Below are 20,639 nucleotides of genomic sequence, written 5' to 3' on the forward strand. Positions count from 1 at the left end.
ATTCTTGAGTTATGGCCAAAAAAGACATTTTGTGAGGTCATGATGGTGCAGACCATGGATACCATCTAAAATCTGGAAAAAGACCATTCATAAGATAGGATGGATGACTGGACAAAAAATAAATAATTAATTAAAATCATTCCAAAAGTACATAAATAGCTTGGTTTGTGTGACCAAAACCAAAACAGAAAACAAACCAGCAAACAGCAAATATCCACATTTAAGAAGAGAAAGCAGAGTTTTTGCACAGTTTCTTAAAACATGGCTTATCTGACCAATTTATTGTTAGATTAAATGCCAATTAGGATTCTGCCAATTACACAAAACTGCAAAAAGAGTGTTTATTATGATGAATCTACAGCAAAGTTTACAACACATTTTTGTTTGCCAAAAGTCCCACATAACAGGGCAGCACAGCATCGTGTTAAGAATGGTATGCAGACCAATCATGAATACAGTCACAGTCACCCACAGGCCCATTTGGAGTCCAACTGTTAGCCAAACAGCAATGATTAGACTCCACAGCAGGAATATTTAAAGCAACCAATACCCGCTTGTTTTCAGCACCGTAAAGTCTGGCCACTGAACCTGCTGCAAATGAAGGTGCTGAATCGTTTTCATTTTTGCTTGCAAGGCTTTCTATTAGTGTTGATTTAAATTATGGGAAGATTTATGGAGAAAAAAAAAATCAGATTGCCCTTCCCTTAGAAATTAGAGTAGAAGCAATGTGCGATTAAAGATTGAGATCAAGTCTGATATCAGACTACAACATTTATGGAACATGGAAAGAAAAATATGGACTATAAATGTCGAAAGCTGTGACCTTGGACAAAAACTAGAGCACTGAAATAGTGCTGTGTCGTCCACACTAAAAGATTGCAAAGACAATGCGGGGAACCGGGGTTTGAGCAGGTCCGCTTTGTGTTGAGAGGTAACAGTGCTAACTGACTCAACCTTGTCCCAGTGCCCTTGAGCACAAAATTCAGACTGTCACATACAAAAGGACAACCAGGACTGCCCACTGAACAGTTCATCTAATCCTTTTTCTGTCTTTTCCTATTTATGTTTTGTTTTTTTCCCCACATGTCAGAACTGTCTGAGCATAAAAGCCACAAATGAAATTTGGTCGGAGCTGCATAATGATAACATCCTCAATTGTAATTATACCACTCGGACCAAATTGGAGCTGCACAATGATAACTTGGATTCTTAAAAGCTATGCAAGTATATTTACATAGCTTTTAAGCAGAAGTAAAACTGTAGCAGGTAGCTTCACATCTTTGATTTAGCAGAATTTTTATAACAATAACATTACTCAGACTTTGATAATAATAATAATACTACTAATAATTATAATGTTGCATCATGGCTGGCTCATCTCTTGCGCCTATGTCCATCTGCCCAGCAAACATTTCAAACTAACCAAACGCCGACTGCTGGTCTTTTCTTGATATCTAATCGATTCAAAGTTAGTCCTACTGGAGCTGTCCAGTCCAACCACATTTGAGTCTCACACATTTTGTAAAATTTGTATTAATATTAATTATTTATTGTAAAGAATTTGTTGGTAAAGTTTAGGTATTTGCAACAAACTTGGTTAGGGTTACAAAAAGATCCTGGATTGGGTTAAAAATAAAAGGACTCTCTCGGTTGCCATGGTAATGCCACCCTGTTTTCACTGAACAAAATGACACAATGTCTTCTGTTATGAAATGTACTTCCTTTTTCCTTTTTTCAAATGCAATACCTACACATTTGAGAAAAAAAAAATCCAACCCCCTGCTGGATAATGATAAGGTTTCAATTGACTGGAAATCAAAATGGGGACTCAGTAAGCCATTTTTTTCTCTCTCCATCGTGATTTGTAATGCAGCAATTATTAAATACAAAGTTTTCATTAATTTAAAGAAAATGTATTTTTCCTGTGGACCCACTGTAAAAACCATATAATTTTTTTTTTATCTAATACTTATTTAATTTGGCATATTATGAATGATTAATAGAAAAAGATGTAAAACTTACGGAAATACAATTAAAAGCTCATAAATCTATACACTCCTTCACACTTCCAGAGCTGTTCAGTGGGCTCTTTGCCAGGCTGATTCTGGCCCCTGGGCCTTATGTTTGACAAACCTGCTTTAAAGTGATTTTTCACATTTCAAAATTGCAAAGCATTAATGTAACTAACGTCCTATTTTATCTGGTTTTCATCACTTTAAAAGATCCAGAACAAATACTAGTACGCACACATAGCTATACATAGTATGAGTAGTATCAGATTGCAAATTACAGTGCATGTCATACCTTTAAAATCTGAATTAAACTTTAATGGCCAAATATCTCACTCCCAAATCCTGTCGATCAAAGCCTGCAATACATATTGCTCAACGCAAGTCCAGGTGCTCTATAGAGTGAAAGCTTTGAATTATTAATTAGCATGCCTTGTTGCTTCCTATGTTCACCACTTAGCAGTTTGTAAGCATTTTGCTCCATATAAATGAACCCGACTGTAGCCTGACTCACGTCAAGATATCCAACCAGCCATTCGAGTGGAAACAACAACGACCTGTGATATTCGTGTCTGTCAGGTGTGTCTGATATTCTGTCTCCATCTGTCATTTGTGGAGCACACCAACAATTAGCTTCATTACTGATTTATCTGGCCACTATAAAATGTCAAAAACTGAAAAATGTGCATTGTAATTTTTTGAATGCACCAGACGCCTATTGTGTCCGACTACAAATCCCAAAGCTATATGGAATTCAGAAATGACAAAGAAAAGCACAAAATCATCACAAAAAGGTTTTCTTAATCTATAATTTTGAAACAATTTCTGAAATATTCAGTGATCAGCTACTTTAAATGAACCATCTGCAAATGCACAATTCTTATATAATCAAGAAGAAATATATTCAACCTTATAAACAGCAAGCAATGCATTTCAATACAACACCACTTACACAGAATCAGTTATTAAAGCAAGTAACCACAATTATTTGAAAAAGCTCTACTGAAAGTAGGGCAAAGTGCAGCTGCAGTACTTGAGGATCAAAACAAACAAGTTTAGCTTTTTAAAATCAATCTCTCTCTGTTGCACAATCTCAGTCACACTTTTCACTCTTCTTAAACTTAACTTCATTTTTATTTTTTAAGAACTGTTGTATGTAGAAAAGTTTTGCACCATCTTACAATTATTTCCCTTGTGGGATCAATAAAACATCAATTGAATGAGCTGTTTATTTTTATTGAATCATTTGGCCAAAACATTAGCAGCTTATTAATCAATTAACCATACACCTGAAGCTGCAAGAGGTAACATGTTTCCACAACTTGGAATGTCCAAGAATAGACAAATAGCTTCCTTATTGACTTGTTTTTTTCAACAACTGGTATTAAAAAAGAAGAAAAGAGGAAAAATTACAAAATTTACCCCATTTACTGTCTTACATTAACCTGTGACGCTGCATCAGTTTTAAACTATATAAATATATATATAAAGATAGTGTGGAAGGATTTTAAAATGCTTCTGCTATTTATCATAATAAAGATGTTACAAACAAACAAATATATCAGTATCATAAATGGCCATACTGTTTTTGTAAACACTGATATCAGCCCTTTATTTTGCAGTCCATGCCCAGTATAAAAAAAACAAAACAAAACATAAAAACATAGTTGCACAGGCCAAGAGACCAGTTGGCAACCACCTGTTGCTACAGAAAAAAAATTGCATTCTTCTGCTAGTTGTAAGTGCATGCTGAAGGTGCCGAGGGAAGCCTCGTTCATGTCGGCCTAGAGGATGGCGAGTGACGCAACGATAACCGTCGGTCACTATGGAAAAATGTGTATGCCACAACCAGTTTGCTATTGCTAGGTTAAGTTGGTCACAAAGTGGTATACCACACAGAAAACCTGTGACTCCTTTGGCCAGTAGCAGATTGTCGAGTTCACCCGTAGTTTGCATGGAAGTTGCTGATTTTTCTGCAAATGCTCGCCAACCACTGTCCGAGCAGTGAAAAATATCAAACATGAAATGCAAAGCGAAAATGACGGCCATTCAGCTTCAACGTAAAATGTGCCCCTTTTGAAATTGTTGGTTCAGCAGTAATGCAAAACATCAACTTTGAGGGTGAACATTCTGCATTTTCAGTTTGCATCTGACTTTTTAAAGTTTCACTACCATTCGATGGTTAGTTAAGACAAATCACCATCTTTTATGCTAACTACAAAGGGGAAGGGACTGAGAGAAGATACAGCTCATGTTCTCGGGTGGATTAGCCGTCATGATCTGGGGAGGAAAGTACAAAAGAAAATGTATGTGGTGCAAATATAGCAAAGATAATACTTGTTCAGAAGAGCCTTAGAAGTGAATAGCGGTAACCTTTTGAGCGGGTTTTACAGTAGGACATTCAGCAAACCCCAAGTTTGTAAAATAACATGTTTACACAATGTTTAGTTGTCACGATGCTGGGCGGTATTAGCCAATGCTTGTCTCTCTCTTTCATGTAAGTACATCTAAGTCACAGCAGTAAGCATTTGTTTCTCTCAAACATGTTTTGGGTTGATGTTATATTCATTAAGCATTAAAAATGTGTACTTTTCCCTACAGCAAACAGAATAATTCTATTAGCTTTAAAGACTTAAAAATATCTTCCCAATAGCAATAACTTCTTAAGTCACCTCCTAGGACCTGGAAGAAAACAGGCCTATGTGAAGAAAAGACTTGAAGCTCATACTGGTGTTAGAACAGGCTCCTGCATTATTAGATGGTCACCACTGAACCCATCATCCACACACACACACACACGGAAACAGTGATGCACAATGGATGACAAAAGAGAAAAAAAAAAACATCTTACCTGTATAACCTGCAACCCAACCCCATGAAGACACCATGGCCAGCAACCACTTGAACATGATGCCTTCAATGTGCCAGAAAACGGAGCTGTCCCATATTCTCAGGGGTTGAAGCAGCATCAGGTACAAGCAGTAGGATGGGATGGCTACACAGTTGTTGATGAACATAAAAGTGAAACGGAGCACGGATCTGAGGAGAACCCAGACCAGTTTCCCGGCCCCATCCAAGACCTGTGCCATCCTGATACACACCGTCTGCAAAAGGACACACGCACGGCAGCAGTTAGCCTCTCCTAGTGACTTGTTTCACAAGACAGGAAACAAGTCATGTGTGCAACTTGCATCACGTTATCCTCACTGTACACAAACTGTCTGAACCAATCCCCAAATTTACTCATAGCTATTACACACACACACTCTGTAAACCAAGCAGAGTCTGCCGCTAACCGGCTGAGGCTATTTCACGGAATTTATATGTAACACACGCGTCCTGGACGCTGCAGTCACAGTATTGATAATGAAGATTTACTCTTAAATATGCCCGCTCCTTCTTCTTTAGCGACAGTCTGCTAGCGGCCAATCTTTTACAGTTTTCCTTGTAAAGACAGCACCATAAAAGGACCAGCCGCTCAGGACGCGGTCGAGTACTTCATGACATGCTAGCTAGCGGTGGAGTGAGTTAGCATAACGAGATTAGTTAATAAATATCGGCACTATTGCGAAATAGACCGACACGCACAGCATAGACAGCTAAGACTTAACACTCCAGTGTTTTACGAGACAATAACACAGGTTAACTCGTACGCTGGGTGTCCGGAGGCTCCTGTAAAGCGCAATAGCCGTGTGCCTCATCCAGAATATAGCCCGACCCCTGTAATTGACTAGTAAAAGTCCTGTAGCTCATGTTACTCACCCGGTTACCGTCACTGAAGCATCCAAGGACGGCCGAAGGTGCAGCTAATTGTTGGAGCGAGATAAACGCTGTCACGTGTGCCCAACCCAGGAGGTTAAGTTAGCAGTATTTGCAGGTCGGCATGGTCGGGCTATCAAACGTGGGGGTCAAAGGTGGAAATACTGCGCGATAAAACTGCGGCTGCACCCATTTAGCTATAAAACGCGGTCTGCTTGGGAACACGCTCAATTCCGGAGGGCACCGTTAGCTCGCTAGCTGGCTAGCAAGCGACTCCACTCGAGCGCCGCTGGCTCCATCTCAGTCAGACACCGGGATAAATCCTCTGATGCATCATCATCATCACCATCATCGTCATCGTCAAGTTAGCCGACCTCCCATTAGCGAATATTGACGAGAGGCGGCTCAGCCGACGAGGGGAGGCCTGTTGGGATCAGCCCTGATCGTTAGACAAACGCGCCTTAAAATACGCACCGCAGGTACACATCAAATACAAAGATCAGCGATTTCTCGTCTCTAGCTTCCAAGAGCCGTTGTCTTTCTCCGGATGCCGATCACACCGCGTCAATGTACACAAAAGATCAACAGGATCGGAAATGATATGATCCTGCCTTCAAAATAAAATCTTCTTAACAGTAATCGTACAAAGTGAAGTCAGTTTTTTTTTTTTCTTTTTTTGGTCTAGATATTATGCTATTAAATGAAAATAAAAGGCTTAACTAAAAATCCTTACATGTCCACGCCAGGAATCTTTAGTATTTAGTCACTTTTGTAGATTAACATTGTTAAATGTTCTTATAAGGTTGGATTCTTCACTGAGAAGATAAAGTAGTTTGAGGAGCTCCTGAGAGAGAGAGGTAATAACAGAAGGAGGAAAGTTAGTAAATAAGGAAGTGCAGGACGATACTAAGGAGGAAGTGAGATTAGCTATTGAGAGGATGAAGAGCAGAACGGTCATATGACATACCTGTGGAAGTATGAAGATGTCTAGGAGAGAGCTCAGTGGACCTTTTTACACAGTCCACTGAAAGGATGAGGTGCAGAGGTGTAGTAGCTTCAGAGGGATAAGGATTATGATGATGATCATCACAGAGATCATTCCTGTTATCCAAATATCTGACTATAGTCTATACATTTAAACAATGATCACCCAAACAGAATTAGCGAAAATTAGCTCAATTATTGCACTTTTTTAGAGTTTAACTCAACAAATTATAAATTAAGTCAACCCAGAGCAGCTGCTGGAACAACTATCAGTCTATATTGGATGATTAACAAGACCCCACCCCCAACTATCAGCCTATATTGGATGATTAACAAGACCCCCATCATACTTCCAGTATTCACTTTGTTTAATGTTTTAGGAAGATCATCCATATACAACGGAAACAAAACACCTGACAATATCCCTCCTAGTCAGATCACACTTGTTACTAAAAAGGATGTCGGTTCCAACGAATTAGTCTTAAATAGTTTGCTAAAGATTCAAATGTCGGATTATTTACAAAGTTACAAATAGATCATTGTCACATAATCATCATGTTTTTAATCTTTGAGGGTTTTTTTCTCCATATTTATTTGTGCAATTTTTATACCTGAATATATTACATTTTTAAATGTATTCTTTTCACAAAGTTATGAAAAGCTTTAATGTTAATGGTGTTGTCCTGTGAGGATGTTTTACATACATTTATGTATATATGTTTTCTTTTACTCTTTAGTTTTTGCCATAATAAATTATTTCTAACTTTTTTGTGTAATGAAATGTTGGGCTCTTGTATTAAGAAAATAAAATGTTTCTAAACATTTATTGTTTGGCCAGATCTTGTATAAAATAAATTTTCACATTTATTTTATTTTTTACACTTTTTTTTTTTAATTCTCCATAATTACATATTTTGAACTTATAATATGAACTGTATTCTTAAATGTTTATTGCTCTGGTCATGTGATCATACTCTACTTATTCTTGCTTTTTTATTTAATAGTTTTATTAGTTCAATAAAATAATAATACCTATATTATGGAATAATGTTATATATACTACAATACTACCACTACTTCTAATAATGATAATAATACTGTAATCATTGCCACACTAGTTCAATGTGAACTAGAAACTAATTTGAATTTCTATTGCACAATGAGGTCATCGAGACACTTTGATTTTGAAAACCAAAAGCGGACGTTGTTGTTTTTTTAAGCGCTTCTCGCTTGATCATCTGACGCCTGCCAGTAGTCTGAGTGCGCAGACTCTGAAGTGCTGATGGTTGGTTTCAGTCTACGATCACAAAAATAAATAATAAATTTAAAAAAATCTTATGACTACATCTGAAGTCATCTTGGCACATTTCCAGTTAGTTTTTAAGCTCACATTGTGGATATTTTATAATTATTATTATTTTTAACAGTCTTTGCCTTTTCTTCTCCAGGATAGAAACAGCGTTATGGTATTTTAGGAACGCTGTGAGCGCAAAATTAATAACATTATAAAAGCTTAAAATAATTATAGCTCACTTTTAGGTTTTTAAATACGGAAGCGTAGAGCTGCCACCCAGGCAAAAGAAAAATACAAGTGTATCACGTTATAACGTGAAAAGTTTATTGTTCTAACAAGATACGTTTCCTGTTTGTACAATATACTATCATGTTTGAACAACATAATATCACGTTATTACAATATACATAATTATCACGTTCGTACAATATAAATATTATATTGTACGAACGTGATATTATGTTGTTCAAACATGATAGTATATTGTACAAACAGGAAACGTATCTTGTTAGAACAATAAACTTTTCACGTTATAACGTGATACACTTGTATTTTTCTTTTGCCTGGGTGGCAGCTCTACGCTTCCGTACTTAAATGCTGATGATCATAACAGGAAAATCAACTGAGGGGTAAAAATTTAAAACGCTAAACTATCAAGAAAGTGTTAAAATATGATCTTATAGTCCAGTCATTTAGATAAATATGAGGCTGACAGCACAGATTGTAATGGTCTTCAAACGAAGACGCTCCGTTAATTACTATGGGCTGCCCCCTGTTGGCTGTCTGTGCAACTGCATGTATGTAGGACGCTAAATCCAAGGACATTTAGCATTAAACTATCCCAGAGAGGCTACTGCACGCATGAAATCCTATTTGAGAATATGTGAAAAATTAAAAAGCTGCATTAAATTAGGCATTTTGATGTTATCCAGACAGCAAAAGATATAGAAGAGCAGCCTTAAAATAGATGAGTTAAAAGAAATAGTGTTAAAAAAAAAACCACACTAAGTTATTATTTAAATCAATTTGGTATTTTAATCATTAAAAAATATGTACATATTTAATTTCTACAAGGTCAAGTGCAGAAGTTCAAACTGTAAGCACTACTAGAAGCGAGTGTATGTGCTCCTCTGTGGCGCGGGCTGAGCTCCGCCCTGCTGCAGTTGGTGACGGAGCTGCTGGGAGTACGGGTCCTCCAGAGACTTCACTGACACCGTCGTCTTGGGCCCCGTCTTCCACTCTATGCCGCTCTCATCTACCACCGAGGCCTCCACGGTGACGGTGTGGGTGCCCAGGATGGAGAAATTCAGCAGGAACTGGGTGCTGAAGTAGTCGTTATGGGGCTCGACACGCTGCTTGATCTCATTTGTTTTAGTATCTAGTGGAATCTGAAATGGGAAAAAAACTGTTTAAAACGTTTATACTGGTTAAACTGGTCTAATCTGTGCCATTTTAATCCATCTAAACTATGTTGTAGTGAGTTGTCCAGTTTTGGAGATCAGCTGAGAAGATCTGACTTTTCTTAAACATAGTGAACTAGACAGCACCTCGGAGAAATCACAAGCTCATTACTCACAGCAACGCTAATGTCTATTAAGCCGCTTTGTTAGATACACGTTCTGCTGCTCAGTAATGAAAACATTCAATCAGCCAACCAGATAGCATCATCTCGATGCATTTAGGCATGCAGACGTCATCAAGACAACCTCTTTGAGTTCGAACTGAGCATCAGAGCATCAAAATTTAAGGTTTATTTTTGGGCTTTTCGCCTTTATTTGAAAGTTGGGTAGTGCAGAGTAGACAGGAAAGAGGCGAGGAGAGAGCAGGGATATACGCAGCAAGGTGTCAGGGGTCGGACTTGCATGCAGAAGAGCATCTCTGACTGCACAACAGTGAAGCAAATGGGCTGCAGCTGCAGAAGACAGGAACAGGAAGCTGTGGCTACAAATCACACGGGCTCATCAAAATCAATCTCTAGAAGCCTGGGACTTATTTGCAATCATCAGTTATTATTACTATTGACAATAGTGGAAACTATATCCTGCAACATATGTGGCTGGATAGTGTTTGGGAAATTTGTCTTTTAGAACCAATAACATGCTCTTTATGAGGACATGGAGACATATTTTTATGATATTTAAACAACAAAGAGAGAGTTTACAAATCTGTGCTTAGCATTGTACTCTGTCACAACAATTGTAAAAGTGGCAATGAAAATAAGATTTGTGACATCTAAGTTGTTTAAGTGTCAATACAAACTAAGTACATAAAAAAACTTTGACTGAGGCCACACACCTTGTAGTCAGGTCCCGTCTTGCTCTGAAGAACTGAGGTAACATTAAGACAGACTGACTGGATCTTTCTGAAGAGTCCCGGAGTTGAGCCGTGCTGCACCACACCCTCCACCTTCAAGGTCAGCTGCTGAGTGTTCTGCACTGGGATTGGCTCGCTCGGTGTTCGCGGGGATGGTGAAAGGGCGAGCTGGAAAAAACACGACACATATAAACCTTCAGAGTACCAAAGGAAGAATGTCTTCCTTCCTCTGATGAACACCCACCTTATCGGCCAAAACAGCCAAGAGAGATGTACACGTTAAAATACTAATGTGACACTGTGGAAATGTCTCATGCGTTTCTCTTACAGCGGGCTATTTCCTGGACTATTTCTTGGCTCGACACACTGCTTTCCAAGAAGCCCAGCCAAGAAACAGTCCAGCACATAATCCCCATAAAAACACAGAGAGGTGATTTTACATAATATGTGAATTAGTGCGCTTTAGAAGTGCTGGCAGGCAGATTTTACCTCGTTTCCAGTCTTTGTCCTGAGCTGAGCCTGCTGTCTCCCTGTATTAGCTACATATCTACTCCTAAGCGATATCAATCTTATTATCCAAGTCCAATAAACAGCTAGCTTGGGGGAAGACAGCCTGTGGTGACTGTGCCTTAGAATATGCATATCATTATTGTGCTTTTCTCTTTAAACCAACTAAAAACAGTTACCTTGATGCTGGTGGACTGCAGCTTTTGGAAGAAATATCTCTGGAAAGACAGCGGCACCTTCAGCAAAGCTATGACAGCATCACAGAGACAGCTGGTGTGCTGAAAAAACAAGCAACACATTTTCATCATTTGCTCCCACTTCATTTTTGTCATTTCCACTTTTTCCCCCCAACCTTAAAGCAACTGAGTGGGGTCATTTACGACCCTTGGTCTACTGTAATATGAAAGTTCTCCAATTTTTTTTAATTTTTTTTTTAACCGGACTTCATCTATCGGTGCGACAGGTTAACAGAAAGTTGTGTGAGGTAGTTTGCAACCCTGCAAAATTAGCTTTTTTTGCTTTTAACATTATAGATTTTGGTTGTTTGTCTTTCTGTGTTTGTTGATGAGATGTTCAAAAAGAACAGTAAAAAGCATATCCTAGGGTTAAATAAGGTAACACAGACTCTTTGTCAGAGCTACAGTATATGCAGACCATTTGTTGTCAGCCCCTGAGAACCCTTCTAATATTTGGGGTTATATTTCTAATTATTGTAATGTTTTCAGTGTTTCTACATATTCATCCATCCAACTGATCCAACTCAGAGTTATGGAGACCGCCCTGTGACACTCTCCAGTCTTTCACAGGGCTAACACTGAGAGATGGACAACCATTCACACCTACGGCTAATTTAGAATCACCAGTTAACCTAACAAGCATGCGTTTGTCTGTGGGAGGAAGCCGGAGTACCTGGAATGAAGCCACGCACGAGTTTCTGCACAAACTGTGTGAAATATTACAAAACTGCAAACAAGACGTTTCTTTAGATTTTGTTAAAAAAAAAAAAAAAAAAAAAAAACTAAAGAAACATAATTTCATCCACACACTTTGGGATTTTTAACTCCTTTGTCTGTGGCATTAGTACCAGACCATCGATGATGAAGTACCGAGTGTTAATCTTACCAGATGTGAGACAGGAGGGTGTTTCTTGGTGAGGCTCTCCGCTTCCTCCAGCACGTGGTTAAAGACCGACATCATCCGTCGCTCATATTCGCTCTCCGTCTGGACCGACCCCACAGTGCCGTACTCCTGAAAACTACATTACAGAAACAGATGGAAGACATGTCGGGGGAATTCACGGAAGGGACCTGTTGCTGCAAAGCGCTTTCTCTACAGATCAGTCGAGTACACGGTCCAGTGGAGGAGCTTTTGTCAAATAAAATAAGGTGTATTTACTTTTATTACACTGTCATACATCTGTGTGCAGCTTATAAAGAGCTACCTCTATGTGTGATGCTGAAAGCTAATAAAATAAAACCAAAATATAGAGGAAAAATCCTTAGTTTTACATTTGTTAGTTTGGTAAAAAAAATTCTATGACAAATTGCCCGATGAGGCGCTGATGGACATGTTATCTGATACTCTGAAGGTCTACCAGTCTGTGAGTCTACTGCTTTAATGCGGTGGTGTTTTCATTGTAATATATGTGCAGATTTTGCTAAACCTAGTCTTTGACACACGTCCTCCATGCAACAATAGCTAAAAAGACTAAAACTACCATTGAAACACAAAAACTGAACTGAAACTAAACACTTTCAAACAACAGAAGATCTGGACTATTCTAGAAGATACACCTGTGGTATCGTTTTGAAAATCTGAGACAACTTCCTTCTCGAATGACTGTATTCACAAGATTTTCAGAAAAACCTGATCGCTGAGATTTAAACTTGTCTGAGATTTTTCTAGATATGCCTATGGTATCAATTTGAAACTCCTATGTTGCCTCGTTCTCGAGTTATCGCATTCACAAACTTGGGTATCCACATTGCCCGGCTGGCCAGCAGGGTGACAATAATGCCTTTTACGGCTGAAACAAAACTAAACTGAAGCAAGAAATTCCAATCTGGAAACTAAAAGTAAAATACAGGTACAAACTATTAACAAAACACAAAACTATAGTAACTCCGGTACAGAAAAACTCAACACAATCTAAACTAGATCCATTCAAATCAAATTATTTGTTGACACTCAGAGCAGCCCTCACCTGGCAGCCTGTGGGTCCAGTATCAAAGCTTCAATCACGTGGGAGACAAGCAAGCAGCTCTGCTGTTGTCTGGGCAAACGGTTAAAGAAAACTTAAGGACATAAGTTATGAGATGATTTTTTTTTTTTTAAACAGAGAGAAGAAGGAAAGTATAAAAGTATGATGAAGTGCGTTTAAGGATACAACTCCACATTGCGAAGGGTCGCATAATCTGCATCAAACGACGACTGGTGTAAGTCAGCATAGCGAGCAGCAAGACTTCTGAACTCATCCATGCACACCTTCATCTGTAGAGAAGAGAAACGCATCACAGCTTCACAACTATGCTTTTATTCCTCTAGATAAAGCTAGGTAAATAAAATAATTATACTGGCTTTTTGTCATCCAATAAAAAGATCCAAGTAAAACTCTGAGCTACTGACCCGGAGGCCCAAAAGGGAAAACTATATTGAACACTAACCTTAAATCAAATTTACCTCCTAATTAAAAGCAAATACCTCTTCAGCATGATGAACAATCTGCTCCAGTTTGCTGGTGCATTAACAGAAAGCCTGAATAGTGACCTTTGACATGCTGTAACCACAAATTCAAAATAAAAAAATAAATAAAAGGGAGTCCACTCCTCTCAGGCCAAAATTCAGCATGTCACCTGCATTGAGATGCGGCCACAGCGTTGCAGCTCATTTCCTGAAGTGAGGGCGATCGTGGTTGCGATGGCGGGAGGAGGGCTGGTTTTCAGACTGTTGCAAGTACAAATGAGCTGCGACAAAGCTTGCAGGGTGTCGATCCGGAGCTTAATGAACTCGCACTGGAATGTGAGCGGGCTCAGAGGAGTGCTGGCAGCCTGCAGGGAGGGATTAATCAGATAAATAAGGACACAGCAGTTAAATAGTGGCACGGGTTGAGTTGATCTAACGAGATTCTAGGTGAGTCACATCATTAGCAGTTAGAGTTGCTTTGAAATCAGCTCTAATGGCAACCCTCTCCACACTGGCTATCAGCAGCTCTCAGCATCCTGTCACTGGTGATAGATAAACAGTATTAATGCTTTTTGACAAGCAGATGCCTGGCAGTTAACTGACTGTGAGGGAGGCGATGCCCTTTTGGTAGGAGCGCAAGGCCTCTGCGATGGCGCTCATGGCTCCGCTGTAGTCCCCGTCTTCCACGTGACTCAGGCACTGCTCAGCCTGGGAGAACTCCTTCAGGCTGCTCAGCCAGAAGTAGAAGTGCTCCGAGGCCACACGAGTCCGCACACACTGGTACAGCTCGCTGGAGAACTCGTGGCATCCCTACAGGTGAACGATAAGAAAATAATCATCTTGCTGGAGATCCGAAGCACTTCGTGGCTGTTTGCAACACCGTTTTGATTCAAAGATCTCACCATGCGCGAGGCTTGCCGTGCAATGCGATACACCGTCCAGCCATTAGCAACGTTCTCCAGCTGCTGTTTGATGACAGTCTTCACTTCGGCTGACAGAGACGACTGGCTTGCAACAAAAATCACTGTTGCCAAGGAAACCTGCAGCAGTGACAGTAGGGGGCGATGAGTGTGAAACTCTAGAAATCGGCGATATGTAAAGGCAGTAAAACAAGGAGGTAAATATTAACAGGATGCTCCTGTGAGGTTCCTCTACCTTCTATTAAAACATGAAGGCTAAATAAAACTGCATCATGTATCATTTAGTCTCTATACATCAGCTGATGCGTGAACCCTTGCACATCTCTCACCAGAAGCTCCTGCTGCTTATCAGTGGACGAGTGACTGGCCACCCGGTAGAGATCAACCAGATCCCCCAGCATACCGTCCCCCAGCACAGGCAGGTGGGTGGCGATGGCCGCCAGAGCGTGACACATGAGAACACGAGAGGAGTCGCAGGACAAGTGGAGCTGGCCGAGCAGGAATTCCACTGCAGACTGGCTGAGATGGGGTCGACTTTTCAGCAGCTTAACCAATGAGGTGAGAGCTGTCTAAAGTTGAAAACAAGAAAATGCAGAGATGGGTGTTACTACAGCAAAATGTAGGTAAGGTTTGGCTGATGAGCTGAATGTAAGGAGAGACATGGAGATACACTCCCAAAATAATTCTGGCCTCATTTGCAAAGTTTGTGCAGCTGGTATTAAAGAAAAACATTTCTTTATTCTCTATTATCAATATAATAACACAGAGATGAATCCTCATATCAAACAAGGCCAAAGCCTCAAATAATAAAACCAAAGTACGTACAAGTTATCCCTGTGAGCCAAAAGCTCAGGCTTCAGATTGCTCCGTTTCTGACAGTTTTTCTACTCTTGCCTCTGTATGACGTAACTGTAAATGAATATCCTTCAAAAGTTATCTCACACTGCTCTGGTTGTAAGGGAAGCAGACAATCAGAAGAAACTGAGAGCCTTATATTTTCAATAAAAGGCTTAAGCTTTGCTTCACCGTAAATAGCTGGAAAACCCCAAAACAAAATTTGATTACCAGACCTATCTACCAAGTCAACTGATTTGTTTTAATTTGCATAAGCCTACACAGTTCTACAGTTCACCAGTGACATCCTGGCAACCATCTGTCGCTAGGGAAAAAATGTGTATTTGTCAAACAATTGTAAAAAACCTCCTTTTGATTGCTTTGGTTGCTAGCGTACTGCTATAGAGGTACTTTGACGGACTTAGCTACACACAGTGTCCACCTGATTTCCGAGCTGTAGTGAAGCTGTGACAAGTGTAATGGAAATTGGAAACAAGGAGCATTTGTCTTCAAAGTAAAAGTTGCGTCTGTTGCAACATGTTGGCTACAGTGCTGAGGCACAACTTTTACTTTAAAGAGAAACTTCTCCATTTCCAGTTTGTGTTACACTTTTTAAAGTTCTAGTACTATTTGGCTAATAGTTAACGAGTGTTTTTCAGGCAAACATGAAGAACTACAGGCAACGTGCGCTCAACCCAGGCAATCACTGGGAGATTTTTGTTGTGGCGGATCCTTTGCAACTAATTTCATCCAGTGAGAACCAGAAACCTCCAGGAGCCACCGTCAACCAGCTGCCGTTACACATTTCTGTCAGACAAATCCCTGAACCATGTACGCATGAGAAACTTCAATTGGTCCAGTGAGCAAGGCAGGAGTAACAATGAACCTGTAACTCTTAAAAGTCCAGCCAAACCAAACCAGTTTTCCAAATTTAAATTAAAATACATTGTGGTACTTTTTCAGATGTTTTATAATGTAAACTCTGCCTCCTCAGGTCTTACTTTCAGTGTGGCTTGTGCACTGGGGCTGTTGTCCTGACTGCACAGCATCAGAAGGGACTCCACTCCCAAAACTGTGTCCTGCTCCAGCTGTACTATATCTGAGGAGGGGGAGATACACACAACAACAAATATTACCACACTGATTAAGAATTAAAAGCATCCCCCAAATAGGTTATTGCCCAGTCTAACTAACCTTTCTCCGGACAGGAAATGGCAATGTTGGTGAGCACTATGACCCCATGAGCTGCTACTGCCAGGTTGCTGTGGTAACAGCATTCCTGTGCCAATTTAACCAGGTCAGTGAGCCGGGGTGGAACCAAAGAGCCACCTGAGAAGAAAGTTTTAGAGAATGCAGATCAGTTCAGAGTGGCATTCTTTGTTTCCTAAATGCAGCGATTTAAGCGTAAACATTACCTCCCACATTACTAAAATACTGTTTGATTGCAATAGTTCCAGAGAGGGTGGAGAGAACGGCCAACATCCCCAGCTTCAAACTGTTGTAGGGGATAGTCAAAGCACACTCGCACAGCATCTGCAAACGTAAAAGCTGTTAGGTCTGTGAAGGTTCTCAGTCATCCAGGTCATCGTAGTCAAAGGAGCTTGCAAAGGAAGCTGTGAGCGACCATCTTTGAACAGAGGCGGTGGTTTACGACACCAACTCTCTGCCATCTATAATCCAGTTTTGAGTTCCCTTCCCAGACGCCTTAACGCCCACTCACACCCTGGGCCATCTGACCTCAGGAATTCGCATGATAAGGTGGGGCCAGGTTTCACAATGAACTCACCCGAAAGTCTGGCTGATTGGGACCCACACCCAGTTCCACACCTTGGCTCAGGCGATTAGAGGATCATCAGGGGGTCCTTTTGTCCCTCTGTGGGGGGACACTCCCACCAGGTTTATATCTGGGACTCCCCACCATTTGACCTTAGAACTGAAGAAGCCTCTCGGATGAGAGGTGAAACGTCTTCAAGTAACTTAAAGAAGTCCAGACGCTTTTCTTTGCAAGCTCCTTTGACTAAAAGCTGTTAGATTGCAGATTGATTTTAAACATCACAACAACCCTACAGTGCAACTGTTGCCATCTGGGGCTCTACCTGAGTGTTTTCTCTTATCCACAGGTGAGGAGCCTTTTTAGCCAGGAGCTTTAAATCGTTAACTGCAAGTCTCTTCACAGCTTTCCTCGGATCATCTTTTAGGTACTGAAGGAGGAGCTGCAGCTGCAAACAGATTAGGAACCAAATCAGAGGTTCACTACAACAAACCAAAAGAAAGGAGGCATTGCTGTGTGCGAGCAAGTTGGGTCTACCTGCTTGGGGATATCTATGAGGGAAGAGGCGGCCAGCTGGGTGAAAGTATGCAGGGAGACGATGACCATGGGGGTGGAAGGATAAGAGTTCACCAGATGCTGTAAAAGCTCTCTACTGCTGGATGCCAGGCTGGCGTCATGATGCATGTGCTGCAGCATGGGGATCAACTTCAGTTTCAGTTCCACAGGAGTGTCTAAACCTGAGGTGGAAGAAAAGATCAATGCAAACGTTATGTAAAAGATGCACATGTTATCTGCTGGGTTATATTTGGGTTCAGCAAAATGTGTATTTGCAGTGTTTTGTGTTTCTTTTTCTCCGTGATTTCAGCATGAAAAAAAAAAAGAATAGCTGCACTCAGTTTAGTGAGAAAACTAAAAACAAAAGACATCAGTAATAATGAAGCTTTGAACCACGACAGCTCTCGTTTATCTTCACGTGATCTGAGACATTTTAAATACAGAATAAACATCTTACCTTGAATCATCTCACTAACTTTGTTGCAAATACCAGCTGCAAAGTCTCTGAAAATGAAAAATAATTAATTAATTAAAAAGCCACACCACAATTAGATCATCTAAAACATCATCCCATACATCAGAGCTCACTTTTAGTCATCGTTTCCTTACTTTGACTGTGCAGAGAAGCTTGCAGCAGCAAAGATGGCTGCCTCGACTTCCACATTGTCGTGAGAGTCCAGGCTTTGGCGAATACTGTGGTGGGCATTCTTCCTCTCTGGGATGATGGAGGCCAAACTACCAAGCATCCTGAACACATAAGACAGCAGGAATTTTCTTTTGAAAAATCTGAGATGACTGAAAAAGACTGTGCACAACAAAGGTGACGAAGAAAGTGCAGGCAGGGTGGAGTGGATGGAGACTAGTATTGGGGTGATTTGTGACAGAAGGATAGCAGCAAGAGTGAAGCAGAAGGTTTACAAGATGTTAGTGAGATCTGCTAACATGTATGATGAAGATGTTACAATTCTCACAGAGAATGCACAGGACAAGAAAGGAGGGACACCTCAGGTTGAGCATATTGGAGTAAAAGTTAGAGAGGCAAGGCTGAGATGTTTTGGACATGTGCAGAGGAAGGACACTGGATACACTGCACAAAGGATGCCAAAGCCAGGCAAGAAGGCCACAAAGGATGTTTGTAGATGTAGTGAAGGAGGACATGCAGAGGGTTGACAGAAGAGTGTGCTAGGGTCAGATGCGCCACTCATGTCTTTATTCATGATTTCACATTATTACCTCAGAGTGATGGCTCTGGCCACAGGGTCATTACTGTGGATGACTGAAAACACCCGTTTCACAAACTCATCTACATTGAGAATCTTCTCCAAATGTTTCTCACTCTGTTGAGTCACTTTGAGTACACAGAGACGTAGAAAGTTGTTACTGGAAAAGAGAAATAAGCTTCTATTATTAAAGATGTTTGTGGCACAGTAAAGCTAATCTTTAACTTCTTGCATCTTCTAAATACATCTTACCGACTTCAAAAACATTCTATTAAAAAGTGCATAAGATGCACACATTTATTTATTTAGGCACTTTTGAATAAAATTAGTTTGAAAAATCCACTTATGTAAGAATAGTTTGTTTCTTATTCTTTCTTAAAGTGAAATAAATACACTCCCCCCCCCCCCAAATCCTCTTATTTGGAACCTTCTCTCTCTCTTTTCATACAACTTTTAATTTCATTTTTTTCATGAAGAATAGTTATAGTTTTTTAATTTTTAAAACCTTCCTCACACCAACATTTTTCCTCTGTACTTACATCTATTCATACTTTTTATACAACACAATTACACATTAACACGCCTGCCCTCAATGATCAGTTTACTGGGTATGCTTAGTTTAAAGTATCTTGTACTTTTAAAGATTGATAAACATCAAGTTCATTAGAGACATCAAAGACACGCAATTAGACATTAAATATAAGAAGAAAATCTATTATCTGTTTTGTTTTTTGGTGTTTCAGAGTTTATTTTATTTTTGCATTAGCTTGAGAGTGATTATGTGAACTGCATGACGGCTTAGGCTTGTGGTTAAACTGTACGCTGAATTACTAAGAGATGTTATTAAAATTTTCTCTACACTCTGAAATGCATTGAGATGCCTATATTAGATTCAGCTATAAAGAAAGAGGGAAACAACTGTCAGTGAAGTAGCCTTTAACAAATAAATACATAAATAAATGATCATCTAAAGCAATCATACCCGAGCCTGAAGATGTCTGCTAGTTTTAAAAATGCAGAGTTGATGAGGATGGGAAAGGGGTACTTCTGGAAGAGTTTGGGGAACAAAACCACAGCCTCACACTGCTCACCGAGCTTCCCCGACCGCAACCCTGAAAATAAAGGAATTTCTCCAGTCACAACAAAGTAGGAAGTTTCCATATAGTCACTAACACTTAACACATGACGAAAAACGACACACCGGATCAGAACACAATCAATGAACCATTTGCTAAGTCTTTAGCCAGCGAGCTAACACACCTTTGTCCAGCTCCATGAGAGCGGAGTTAGCGTCGAGCTCCTGTTCGCCATAACAAGCCTCTGACAGGAATGAGCGTGCGGTGGAGAGCGACATTACTGTGCAGTTTTTACTCCTTAAAAGAAGATACACTCATGAGATGTTAGCATTTCACTGTTCAGGCGGCATTCAGGAAAACACTGAGGACATAGAGACAGAACATCCGGTATGGAGATTGATTTTCACAATAAAACGCCAGTTGTCATGGTCGCAAGCTAACAAGCTGTTTTAGAGACTGTTGTATTTAAAAAATATATTTAAGTTAAATATCTAAGTGAAATATGTATTAGTATATTATATAGTATCTCCTTAGCGTCAAATGAGAGATTATGGATGAATCGGTAACACCATAATACTCTAAATAACAACAATTACATTGGAGACATCATAGTCATGGTGACTTTTAAACCTTTGTTACTTTAGTGCTTCTGTTGAAAAGAACATTTTTACTTGTGATTTTCATAACTTTTGTTGCAGTCACAGATATTCAATTT

The 20,639-nt window shown here is 39.9% G+C and overlaps 2 protein-coding genes across 2 annotated transcripts in view; both read right to left on the reverse strand.

Annotated features, from left to right (window-relative positions):
• Positions 1-6,358, reverse strand: part of lpgat1 (lysophosphatidylglycerol acyltransferase 1) — a 58,686-nt gene extending 52,328 nt beyond the window's left edge. The window contains 2 exon segments of the mRNA XM_085133859.1: positions 4,861-5,113; positions 5,772-6,358. Of these exon segments, the coding sequence (XP_084989985.1) occupies positions 4,861-5,098 (238 nt within the window). The 5' untranslated portion in view covers positions 5,099-5,113; positions 5,772-6,358.
• A 2,688-nt stretch (positions 6,359-9,046) lies between these two features.
• ints7 (integrator complex subunit 7) lies at positions 9,047-20,328 on the reverse strand. The gene is made up of 20 exons (XM_085132637.1): positions 20,109-20,328; positions 19,831-19,960; positions 18,862-19,008; positions 18,238-18,375; positions 18,086-18,132; positions 17,611-17,810; positions 17,399-17,521; positions 16,718-16,835; positions 16,497-16,631; positions 16,304-16,401; positions 14,798-15,037; positions 14,451-14,588; positions 14,152-14,358; positions 13,719-13,913; positions 13,253-13,356; positions 13,070-13,138; positions 11,989-12,121; positions 11,046-11,144; positions 10,342-10,527; positions 9,047-9,434 (listed from the first exon to the last, which is right to left on the reverse strand). Exons 1-20 carry the CDS (start codon positions 20,200-20,202, stop codon positions 9,153-9,155), a joined length of 2,883 nt encoding a protein of 960 aa, XP_084988763.1. The 5' UTR covers positions 20,203-20,328; the 3' UTR covers positions 9,047-9,152.
• Positions 20,329-20,639: the final 311 nt, after the last annotated feature.

Source organism: Neolamprologus multifasciatus, chromosome 15, assembly GCF_963576455.1.
Source record: "Neolamprologus multifasciatus chromosome 15, fNeoMul1.2, whole genome shotgun sequence".
Classification (NCBI taxonomy): domain Eukaryota; kingdom Metazoa; phylum Chordata; class Actinopteri; order Cichliformes; family Cichlidae; genus Neolamprologus; species Neolamprologus multifasciatus.

What these genes read in the sequence shown, in the direction of transcription:
- ints7 (XM_085132637.1), bottom strand. Translation starts at nt 20,202, where the DNA reads ATGTCGCTCTCCACCGCACGCTCATTCCTGTCAGAGGCTTGTTATGGC. An exon ending in TCATAGATATCCCCAAGCAG is followed by an intron (nt 17,522 to 17,610) that starts GTAGACCCAACT and finishes ATCTGTTTGCAG; the next exon opens with CTGCAGCTCCTCCTTCAGTA. An exon ending in GTGCACAAGCCACACTGAAA is followed by an intron (nt 15,038 to 16,303) that starts GTAAGACCTGAG and finishes TTTCAACTTTAG; the next exon opens with ACAGCTCTCACCTCATTGGT.